The following is an 11,133-nucleotide window of genomic DNA, read 5'->3' as shown; positions in this document are numbered from 1 at the left end:
AAAAAGGCCTGTTAGACATTATATTAGTTTTGTAGTTTTTTTCCTTTTTAGGGCTCTTTTTGATTATCGTTTGAACGAGTGAGGTCATCGTTAGCTTGCTCGCTCTCGGGCAGCCTGTTTAGACAGTCAAATACATCGTTGACTCGTTCCAGTAAGAAATTATTCAGAATGGTTCAATCATTCACATTCGCTGTACAAGTAAATGAGAACAACTGAAGAGGTGCTGTTCAGACCGAATGATAAGCGAATGAGCCAACGATTACTTTTATGCCTCCATAAAATAAACGATGAACGAAAAGTGAACGATCATCATTCGGTGAACAATAATAGTTCTGTCTAAAAGCACCTTTGGATTTACCCTTTTTAATATCTGACTACAAAGTAATCTCTATTCCCATTTTTAATTTCATTAACCCTATATCTTCTAGTGTGAGATTAGACGGTCTCCACACAATACCATACTAATATGCCAATTTATGCCTGTTCTAGTAACCTGTCTATCTCCTCTCTTTAGGATCTGCTTCACACCCTTGGTTTACCCTTGGTAGCATTTTTGGTTTGACATTTTTATAGGCATCTCTGAATTCACGTAGAGAATCCTATGGAGAAACCACAAAAGAAAAACCATCCGCAACTAAATTTCTATTACTGAACTAAAGCGCAAACACCATGTCAGATGGCGTTATAAGGTTAGAGTAGTGTTATATTTTAAATCAGCCAACAAAATAAGATCCCCAAAATGATCAAATTGCAGAATAAAGTTCAACTTGACCAGAATATCCAATTTCCCCCCCCAAAAAACCACAAGAGCCCATGTTTGGATCCAGACTCCTTTATTAACACACGAGCACAGTCTGTACAGTGTTGTGCTTTCAGAACGTTACTAAACATGGAAAAGAAAATGAAGCTTTGCTGTAGGTCATGAAATGATAAGGCGCAAGGAGTCAAAGAGGTGGTCAACAGAAAAAAATATCTGTGTGCACAACTTCCCTCCATCTTCGCTAACCTACCAGCAGGAGCTCATGATCCAAGAACAAGGCATGGCACCCCCGCATCCAGGGAATAAATAGGAGCACAGAGCAAAATGAATAATATGAAAGGGTTGGGGGTGGGGGGGGGATGCTACAGTGGAAAATATGCCCCCCTGCCCTGTGGGGTTGTGCAGGGGTATTAAAGGGTTAATTATTGCCATAAGTTTCTATTTTGTTTCCTCAAAAAGCTGCAGGAACAAAGTTACAAAGATAAAACTACAACAAGAAATGCTCTTTGCATCCTTCAATCCGAATGCAAAAGGCAGTCGGCACAGGCTGGTCAGAAAAGAAATCCAGCTAATAACACTGAGGGCACCAGGGTGCTTGGCTGCTGCTCCTGGATCCGATGCACAACTTCTGCTCAACCTAAAAGGGGTTAATAGCAATCCCCAGAATCGTGTCAAATAAAGCAGAGAGATACCAGCAAGGATATGACTGGCTTATTAGAATATATAGAAAAGAATAACTGAAAGGTGGAGAAGTAAAATGACGACCTGACTCCAACTCCTTCCCCCTCCCCAATCACATATGGTGGTTAAGAGAGAGGGGGGAAGCAGGCAGGGTCTTACTAGCATGGCTCCAGCAGGGTCAGAAGCCTCAGCCATCACTACATTACTTTGCTGTTAAACGGCTGTGTCACATGTTTTAGTCACGTGTGTTAGCACGTGTGAAGGAAGGAGGGATTACTACTAAGCACTTTCACCAAAACCGCCTCCTTCTTCGTCTTCTTCCTCTTCTTCCATGACTGGGTCGGAGTCCCAACATGTGATGTCAATCTCTGAAATGCATAACAAGAGAACGCTTACTTAGATGATCGAAAAATACACAATTTAGAATATATCACATTTGCAGGAGATGGGAATAATTTTAACAAATTTACTCAAATGTTTTTCCTTCATTTTTACAGGACAGAGCAGGGTTCTTGTTCCAAATTTGTAAAAAAAAAAGACAAAAATTAAAAAAAACTTAAAGTGACCCTCTAGTCTGCAGCTTAAAATTGATATGGAAGTCGATATCCCCTCTAAGCAATTACTTACTGTTTATTTTTCCACACATCTTGTTCCTTGGCTATTTTTCACTCAGCTATATTAGGACAAAGCTCTACTATGTGACTATAGTTTAGTTAGTGTGCCTAGTCAGAGGTAGTCTGGGACACGCCCCTGTATAATCATTGGTTCAGGCTACGGAGGATGCAGTTTGAAGCAATAATGAAACATTGGGTGTGTCTCAGACTGCCACAGACTAGGCACTATAGTTAAACTATAGTCACAGATTAGAGCTCTATACTAATATAGCTGAGCTAAAAGGTAGCCAAGGAACAAGATATGAGGAAAAATAAACAGCAGGTAATCAGCCCCTGTAAGTACTAACTTACATATCAATTTTGAGCTCCTGACTGGAGAGTTGCTTTAATGTATATGAAATTTAAATAAATAAATAAATAAAAATACCAACCAATACTTTGAGGAAAATAATTTAAAAAAATTTATTTTTCCATCTGTTTTAAGGCAGTTTATTAATATTTACCCCCAAAATGAATCCTCTATGTCCCTTGCGTATCTTATGATATCATATTGTGCGGCAAGATCAAAGTCTCATTAGTGTTCTTTTGTTTGTTCCCCTTCCCAGAGTTTCACATGTAAGGACATTGTATTTCAGTTTGCTATCGCAGTACAAAACTGGGGTGTCACATTGACACCCTCATTCAATTGAGGGCGCACATTTTCAAACATGGCACATAAAATGGCCGGACTGCACTACTAGCTTATTCATTTACATGAGGCGGGCAGAAGGAGTCACTACTTTCAGCCAAATTGTATTGTGCAGCCGTTTCCTCTTTCCGCCGATCTCACACTGCCAGGAGGAGAGGACGTTATACATCACACATCAAGTACCAGAAATACTTTATAAATCTTAAAAGAGGTTGTCCCACGTCCATCTGTTTTGAAGCAGAGAGCTCTGTACATTGTACAGTGGCTTGGGGTGGTACTGCAGGTTGAGTCCTATTGAAGTGACTAGGACTTAGCATAGTGGTCCAGGCTGGTACTGCAAGCTATGTACGGAGCGGTCTGCTTCCTGCAGCAAAATAGATAAGAATGGGACCACCTCTTTAAGAAATCAAGAAATTACGGTGTTAAAAAGTGGAGATTCGCTTCACCAGTGTAGATCTTTCCTAACACATTATTAGCCATTGTGCCATAGTTTTAATTATTGCTATAAATCTGACTTTCATGCTTTTGCAAGGAACGAAAAAAATACACCTTGATTGCACCTAGGAGGGGGTCGTACTGTACTTGTTTACACCACACTTGACAACTGCATGTGGCATACTGGGAAAAATATGTAACTTCATAGACCATCTACTGTATACCTTCCACTGACTTCCATAATGATGGGTTTTGCACTTGTTTCCCCTTTTGAAAAATCACGTACACTTCATTGTTCTGTACGTTTTTTAAAATTTTCAAAGCTTAATCTACATTGTGTAAACATGGCATAAGAGGACAAAGTTTTGTGTGCACAGAAAGCATAGTTCTAGCATTGATAGGAGAACAAGTGCTCTCATGCAGTAGACCAAAGCCAGTACAGCTACATAAAGAATTACACAAGTGGGGATGATAAGGGCCAGCACCTATTAAGCCTTGTTCACACAGTGGAACCAAGCTTGAAAAACGCTAAAAACCTACTTGTAAAGGCTAGAGATGAGCGAGCACCAAAATGCTCGGGTGCTCGTTACTCGGGACGAAATTATCGCGATGCTCGAGGGTTCGTTTCGAGTAACGAACCCCATTGAAGTCAATGGGCGACCCGAGCATTTTTGTATATCGCCGATGCTCGCTAAGGTTTCCATTTGTGAAAATCTGGGCAATTCAAGAAAGTGATGGGAACGACACAGAAACGGATAGGGCAGGCGAGGGGCAACATGTTGGGCTGCATCTCAAGTTCACAGGTCCCACTATTAAGCCACAATAGCGGCAAGAGTGGGCCCCCCCCCCCTCCCAACAACTTTTACTTCTGAAAAACCCTCATTAGCATGGCATACCTTTGCTAAGCACCACACTAGCTACAACAAAGCACAATCACTGCCTGCATGACACTCCACTGCCACTTCTCCTGGGTTACATGCTGCCGAACCCCCCCCCCCCCCCCCGCACTACGCAGTGTCCACAGCGCACACCAAAAAGTGTCCCTGCGCAGCCTTCAGCTGCCCTCATGCCACACCACCCTCATGTCTATTTATAAGTGCGTCTGCCATGAGGAGGAACCGCAGGCACACACTGCAGAGGGTTGACATGGCTAGGCAGCGACCCTCTTTAAAAGGGGCGGGGCGATAGCCCACAATGCTGTACAGAAGCAATGAGAAATATAATCCTGTGCCACCTCCATCAGGAGCTGCACACGTGGGCATAGCAATGGGGAATTATGTGCCACACACTATTCATTCTGTCAAGGTGTCTGCATGCCCCAGTCAGACCGCGTTTTTTTTATAAATAGTCACAGGCAGGTACAACTCCGCAATGGGAATTCCGTGTGCACCCACAGCATGGGTGGCTCCCTGGAACCCACCGGCTGTACATAAAATGTATCCCATTGCAGTGCCCATCACAGCTGAGGTAACGTCCGATTAAATGCAGGTGGGCTTCGGCCCACACTGCATGCCCCAGTCACACTGGGGTTCTTTAGAAGTGGACACATGCAGTTACAACTCCCTGTGGACCCACAGCATGGGTGGGTGCCAGGAAGCTACCGGCGGTACATAAATATATCCCATTGCATTGCCCATCACAGCTGAGGTAACGTCCGATTAAATGCAGGTGGGCTTCGGCCCACACTGCATGCCCCAGTCAGACTGGGGTTCTTTAGAAGTGGACACATGCAGTTACAACTCCCTGTGGACCCACAGCATGGGTGGCTCCCTGGAACCCACCGGCGGTACATAAATATATCCCATTGCAGTGCCCATCACAGCTGATGTAACGTCAGCTTTAATGCAGGTGGGCAAAAAATTAATTGGATTAAACTGTAGGCGAGGGCCCCAAAAAATTGGTGTACCAACAATACTAATGTACGTCAGAAAAAATTGCCCATGCCCAAACAAGAGGGCAGGTGAAACCCATTAATCGCTTTGGTTAATGTGGCTTAATTTGTAACTAGGCCTGGAGGCAGCCCAGTTAAAATAAAAATTGGTTCAGGTTAAAGTTTCAACGCTTTAATGAGCATTGAAACGTATAAAAATTGTTTACAAAAATTATATGACTGAGCCTTGTGGACCTAAGAAAAATTGCCCGTTCGGCGTGATTACGTCAGGTTTCAGGAGGAGGAGCAGGAGGAGGAGGATGAATATTATACACAGATTGATGAAGCTAAAAGGTCCACGTTTTTGATGGTGATAGAGAACAATGCTTCCATCCGCGGGTGCAGCCTACGTATTGTTTAGGTATCGCTGCTGTCCGCTGGTGGAGAAGAGAAGTCTGGGGAAATCCAGGCTTTGTTCATCTTGATGAGTGTAAGCCTGTCGGCACTGTCGGTTGACAGGCGGGTACGCTTATCTGTGATGATTCCCCCAGCCGCACTAAACACCCTCTATGACAAGACGCTAGCCGCAGGACAAGCAAGCACCTCCAGGGCATACAGCGCGAGTTCAGGCCACGTGTCCAGCTTCGACACCCAGTAGTTGTAGGGGGCAGAGGCGTCACGGAGGACAGTCGTGCGATCGGCTACGTACTCCCTCACCATCCTTTTACAGTGCTCCCGCCGACTCAGCCTTGACTGGGGAGCGGTGACACAGTCTTGCTGGGGAGCCAGAAAGCTGTCAAAGGCCTTGGAGAGTGTTCCCCTGCCTGTGCTGTACATGCTGCCTGATCTCTGCGCCTCCCCTGCTACCTGGCCCTCAGAACTGCGCCTTCGGCCACTAGCGCTGTCGGATGGGAATTTTACCATCAGTTTGTCCGCCAGGGTCCTGTGGTATAGCATCACTCTCGAACCCCTTTCCTCTTCGGGTATGAGAGTGGAAAGGTTCTCCTTATACCGTGGGTCGAGCAGTGTGTACACCCAGTAATCCGTTGTGGCCAGAATGCGTGTAACGCGAGGGTCACGAGAAAGGCATCCTAACATGAAGTCAGCCATGTGTGCCAGGGTACCTGAACGCAACACATGGCTGTCCTCACTAAGAAGATCACTTTCAGGATCCTCCTCCTCAGGCCATACACGCTGAAAGGATGGCAGGCAAGCAGCATGGGTACCCTCAGCAGTGGGCCAAGCTGTCTCTTCCCCCTCCTCCTCATCCTCCTCATGCTCCTCCTCAACGTGCTGAGATATAGACAGGAGGGTGCTCTGACTATCCAGCGACATACTGTCTTCCCCCGCCTCTGTTTCCGAGCGCAAAGCGTCTGCCTTTATGCTTTGCAGGGAACTTCTCAAGAGGCATAGCAGAGGAATGGTGACGCTAATGATTGCAGCATCGCCGCTCACCATCTGGGTAGACTCCTCAAAGTTTCCAAGGACCTGGCAGATGGCTGCCAACCAGGCCCACTCTTCTGTAAGGAATTGAGGAGGCTGACTCCCACTGCGCCGCCCATGTTGGAGTTGGTATTCCACTATAGCTCTACGCTGCTCATAGAGCCTGGCCAACATGTGGAGCGTAGAGTTCCACCGTGTGGGCACGTCGCACAGCAGTCGGTGCACTGGCAGATGAAATCGATGTTGCAGGGTGCGCAGGGTGGCAGCGTCCGTGTGGGACTTGCGGAAATGTGCGCAGAGCCGGCGCACCTTTCCGAGCAGGTCTGACAAGCGTGGGTAGCTTTTCAGAAAGCGCTGAACCACCAAATTAAAGACGTGGGCCAGGCATGGCACGTGCGTGAGGCTGCTGAGCTGCAGAGCTGCCACCAGGTTACGGCCGTTGTCACACACGACCATGCCCGGTTGGAGGCTCAGCGGCGCAAGCCAGCGGTCGGTCTGCTCTGTCAGACCCTGCAGCAGTTCGTGGGCCGTGTGCCTCTTCTCTCCTAAGCTGAGTAGTTTCAGCACGGCCTGCTGACGCTTGCCCACCGCTGTGCTGCCATGCCGCGCGACACCGACTGCTGGCGACGTGCTGCTGCTGACACATCTTGATTGCGAGACAGAGGTTGCGTAGGAGGAGGAGGGTGGTTTAGTGGAGGAAGCATACACTGCCGCAGATACCACCACCGAGCTGGGGCCCACAATTCTGGGGGTGGGTAGGACGTGAGCGGTCCCAGGCTCTGACTCTGTCCCAGCCTCCACTAAATTCACCCAATGTGCCGTCAGGGAGATATAGCGGCCCTGCCCGCCTGTGCTTGTCCACGTGTCCGTTGTTAAGTGGACCTTGGCAGTAACCACGTTGGTGAGGGCGCGTACAATGTTGCGGGAGACGTGGTCGTGCAGGGCTGGGACGGCACATCGGGAAAAGTAGTGGCGACTGGGAACTGAGTAGCGCGGGGCAGCCGCCGCCATTATACCTTTGAAAGCCTCCGTTTCCACAACCCTATACGGCAGCATCTCCAGGCTGATAAATTTGGCTATGTGCACGTTTAACGCTTGAGCGTGCGGGTGCGTGGCGGCATACTTGCGCTTGCGCTCCAACACTTGCGCTAGCGACGGCTGGACGGTGCGCTGAGAGACATTGGTGGATGGGGCCGAGCACAGCGGAGGTGAGGGTGTGGGTGCAGGCCAGAAGACGGTAGTGCCTGTGTCCTGAGAGGGGGGGTTGGATCTCAGTGGCAGGTTGGGGCACAGGGGGAGAGGCAGCGGTGCAAACCGGAGGCGGCGAACGGCCTTCGTCCCACCTTGTGGGGTGCTTGGCCATCATATGTCTGCGCATGCTGGTGGTGGTGGCTCCCCGGCTGATCTTGACGCGACAAAGGTTGCACACCACTGTTCGTCGGTCGTCTGCACTCTCAGTGAAAAACTGCCAGACCTTTGAGCACCTCGGCCTCTGCAGGGTGGCATGGCGCGAGGGGGCGCTTTGGGAAACAGTTGGTGGATTATTCGGTCTGGCCCTGCCTCTACCCCTGGCCACCGCACTGCCTCTTCCAAACTGCCCTGCTGCTGCACTTGCCTCCCCCTCTGAAGACCTGTCCTCAGTAGGCTAGCAAACCAGGTGGGGTCAGTCACCTCATCGTCCTGCTGCTCTTCCTCCGAATCCTCTGTGCCCTCCTCCCTCGGACTTACTCCAATTACTACTACCTGAGTGATAGACAACTGTGTCTCATCGTCATCGTCCTCCTCACCCACTGAAAGCTCTTGAGACAGTTGCCGGAAGTCCCCAGCCTCATCCCCCGGACCCCGGGAACTTTCCAAAGGTTGGGCATCGGTCACGACCAACTCCTCCGGTGGGAGAGGAACCATTGCTGGCCATTCTGGGCAGGGGCCCGGGAACAGTTCCTGGGAGTCTGCCTGCTCCTCAGAATGGAGTGAGGAGGCTGGGAGGAAGGAGGAGCAGCAGCCAGAGGATTCAGAGTTGCAGCAGTGAACGGCGTAGAACTCTGGGTGGTTGATAGATTGCTGGATGCACTTTCTGCCATCCACGACAGGACCTGCTCACACTGCTCATTTTCTAATAAAGGTCTACTGTGTGGACCCATTAATTATGAGATGAATGTGGGGACGCCAGAAACGTGCCTCTCTCCTAATCCCGCAGCAGTCGGCTGCGATACACCTGGATCAGGAGCTCGGTCTGTGCCCACACCCTGACTTGGGCCTCCGTGTCCTCGCCCGCGTCCACGTCCTCTAGGCCTACCCCTACCCCTCAGCATGCTGTATTACCAGTAGTGCAGAAACAGAACGCTGTAATTAAATGTGCCGCTTATTGGCCTGTGGTTGGAGGCTGACTTCCCTTACGGAACGCACAGCAGAGCCAGGAAACAATTTTGCGCACGCCTGTAGTGAGACGTAGGTGCGTATGACTGAGCTAGTGGAATTCACAGCGCAGAAGCAGTCAAGTGGCCAAAGGCCAGTAGTAGGCCTTAAGTATTTTGCTTCTATTTTTTTAAAATGCTGAGCTGATACAGCAGACAGATACTGTAGGCAGCATATAATATTATGTATACTGTCTCCCTCTGGCGGGATGACAGCGCTGATGTAACAGAGACAGCAGATCCAGGAAACAATTTTGCGCAAGCCTGCTGTAACACTTAGCTGCGTATTAATTAGGACTACAACCCCCAGCAGATAGATACTGTAGGCAGCGTATAATATTATGTATACTCTTTCCCTCTGGCGGGATGACAACGATCATGTAACAGACAGCAGATCCAGGAAACAATTTTGCGCAAGCCTGCTGTAACGCTTAGCTGCGTATTAATTAGGACTACAACCCCCAGCAGATAGATACTGTAGGCAGCGTATAATATTATGTATACTGTTTCCCTCTGGCGGGAAAAAGCCCACTGCCTATATAGCCTGAATATCTCTTTCCCTGCCTCACCAGTACTGGCCCTATGCTCTGTACAATGACTGCAGACTGCGGACGCAATGCTCTGCACGGCCGATATACAAAAAAAAAAATTGTGCAACACTGCTAAAAGCAGCCTCAACAGTACTGCACACGGTCAGATGTGGCCCTAAGAAGGACCGTTGGGGTTCTTGAAGACGCTAACACTCTCCCTATAGCAGCAGTAGCACTCTCCCTGAGTGGGGTTCTTGAAGCCTAAAATAACTCCTAACGCTCTCCCTATAGCAGCAGCACCAGCACTTTCCCTGAGCTATGTCAGAATGCATCTGTGGCGAGCCGCAGGAGGGGCCGATTTTTATACTCGGGTGACACCTGATCTCGCCAGCCACTCACTGCAGGGGGGTGGTATAGGGCTTGAACGTCGCAGGGAGAAGTTGTAATGCCTTCCCTGTCTTTCTATTGGCCAGAAAAGCGCGCTAACGTCTCAGAGGTGAAAGTAACTCGAACATCGCGTGGTACTCGCCTCTAGTAACGAGCATCTCGAACACGCTAATACTCGAACGAGTATCAAGCTCGGACGAGTACGTTCGCTCATCTCTAGTAAAGGCCCATTTAGACACAATGATTCTCGCTCAAAATTCGCTCAAAGCCGTCTTTTGAGCAATAACCATTGTGTCTAAATGCACGAACATTGTGCAGTTTTCATGCACGATTTGTTCCTCGCTCAATTCTAGTTTTCTAGAATTGAGCAATGAACTCTTATCAGCGGTGTAGGCTGCTATCGCAGTCGGCAGCGCTGATAAGATTCTTTCAGTTCGTGTCCCACTGGTAGTTTACAGTGGGACGCAAGCTGTAAGCGCGGAGAACAATACAGCTGTTTGCTTATGCAAAACCGTTGTATTTTTCGCTGAGCAATAGTGGCGGGATCCCGCTTCATCTACATAGCTCTTTAGTAGCTAATTAGCTACTATAGACCTTGCAAAGATGATCGCTCAAAACTGTTAAAACGTCATTTGAGCGATCATCTTTCAGTGTATATGGGGTCTTAATCAGCAAAATTCATCACAATGAGTTATGTTAAGGTGTTGATTTCTGCTGCAGTTTTCAATTGCAATCTGTGTTTGTTTTTCTTCTGGGTGAACACTCAGACCTTTATGGCACATTCTATGACTAGGTTATTGCTATAAACACTTAAAGGGGTTGTCCCGCGCCGAAACGTTTTTTTTTTTTTTTCAATAGGGGGGTTCGGCACGAGACAAACCCAATGCATGTGTTAAAAAAAAAAACCGTTTAGTACTTACCTGAATCCCCGCGCTGCGGCGACTTCTTCCTTACCTTACTAAGATGGCCGCCGGGATCTTCACCCACGATGCACCGCGGGTCTTCTCCCATGGTGCACCGTGGGCTCTGTGCGGTCCATTGCCGATTCCACACGTATCAGCACACGTAACGGGGCGGAGCTACGAGGACCAGCTCTCCGGCACGAGCGGCCCCATTCACCAGGGAGAAGACCGGACTGCGCAAGCGCGTCTAATCGGGCGATTAGACGCTGAAATTAGACGGCACCATGGAGACGAGGACGCTAGCTATGGAGCAGGTAAGTGAATAACTTCTGTATGGCTCATAATTAATGCACAATGTACATTACAAAGTGCATTAATATGGCCATACAGAAGTGCTGAACCCCACTTG

The 11,133-nt window shown here is 48.6% G+C and overlaps 1 protein-coding gene across 4 annotated transcripts in view; it reads right to left on the bottom strand.

Annotated features, from left to right (window-relative positions):
- Positions 1-816: 816 nt before the first annotated feature.
- Positions 817-11,133, bottom strand: part of DBN1 (drebrin 1) — a 94,816-nt gene continuing 84,499 nt past the window's right edge. For all 4 annotated transcript variants that reach the window (XM_066591159.1, XM_066591161.1, XM_066591160.1 and 1 more), the window contains exon 13: positions 817-1,809. In XM_066591159.1, the coding sequence (XP_066447256.1) occupies positions 1,721-1,809 (89 nt within the window). In that variant the 3' untranslated portion in view covers positions 817-1,720. The remainder of the gene's footprint in view (positions 1,810-11,133) is intronic.

The sequence above is a fragment of the Eleutherodactylus coqui genome, chromosome 2 (assembly GCF_035609145.1).
Source record: "Eleutherodactylus coqui strain aEleCoq1 chromosome 2, aEleCoq1.hap1, whole genome shotgun sequence".
NCBI lineage: Eukaryota > Metazoa > Chordata > Amphibia > Anura > Eleutherodactylidae > Eleutherodactylus > Eleutherodactylus coqui.
The sequence above is the reverse complement of the archived record's forward strand: the minus strand, read 5'-3'. Positions and strand labels throughout refer to the sequence as shown.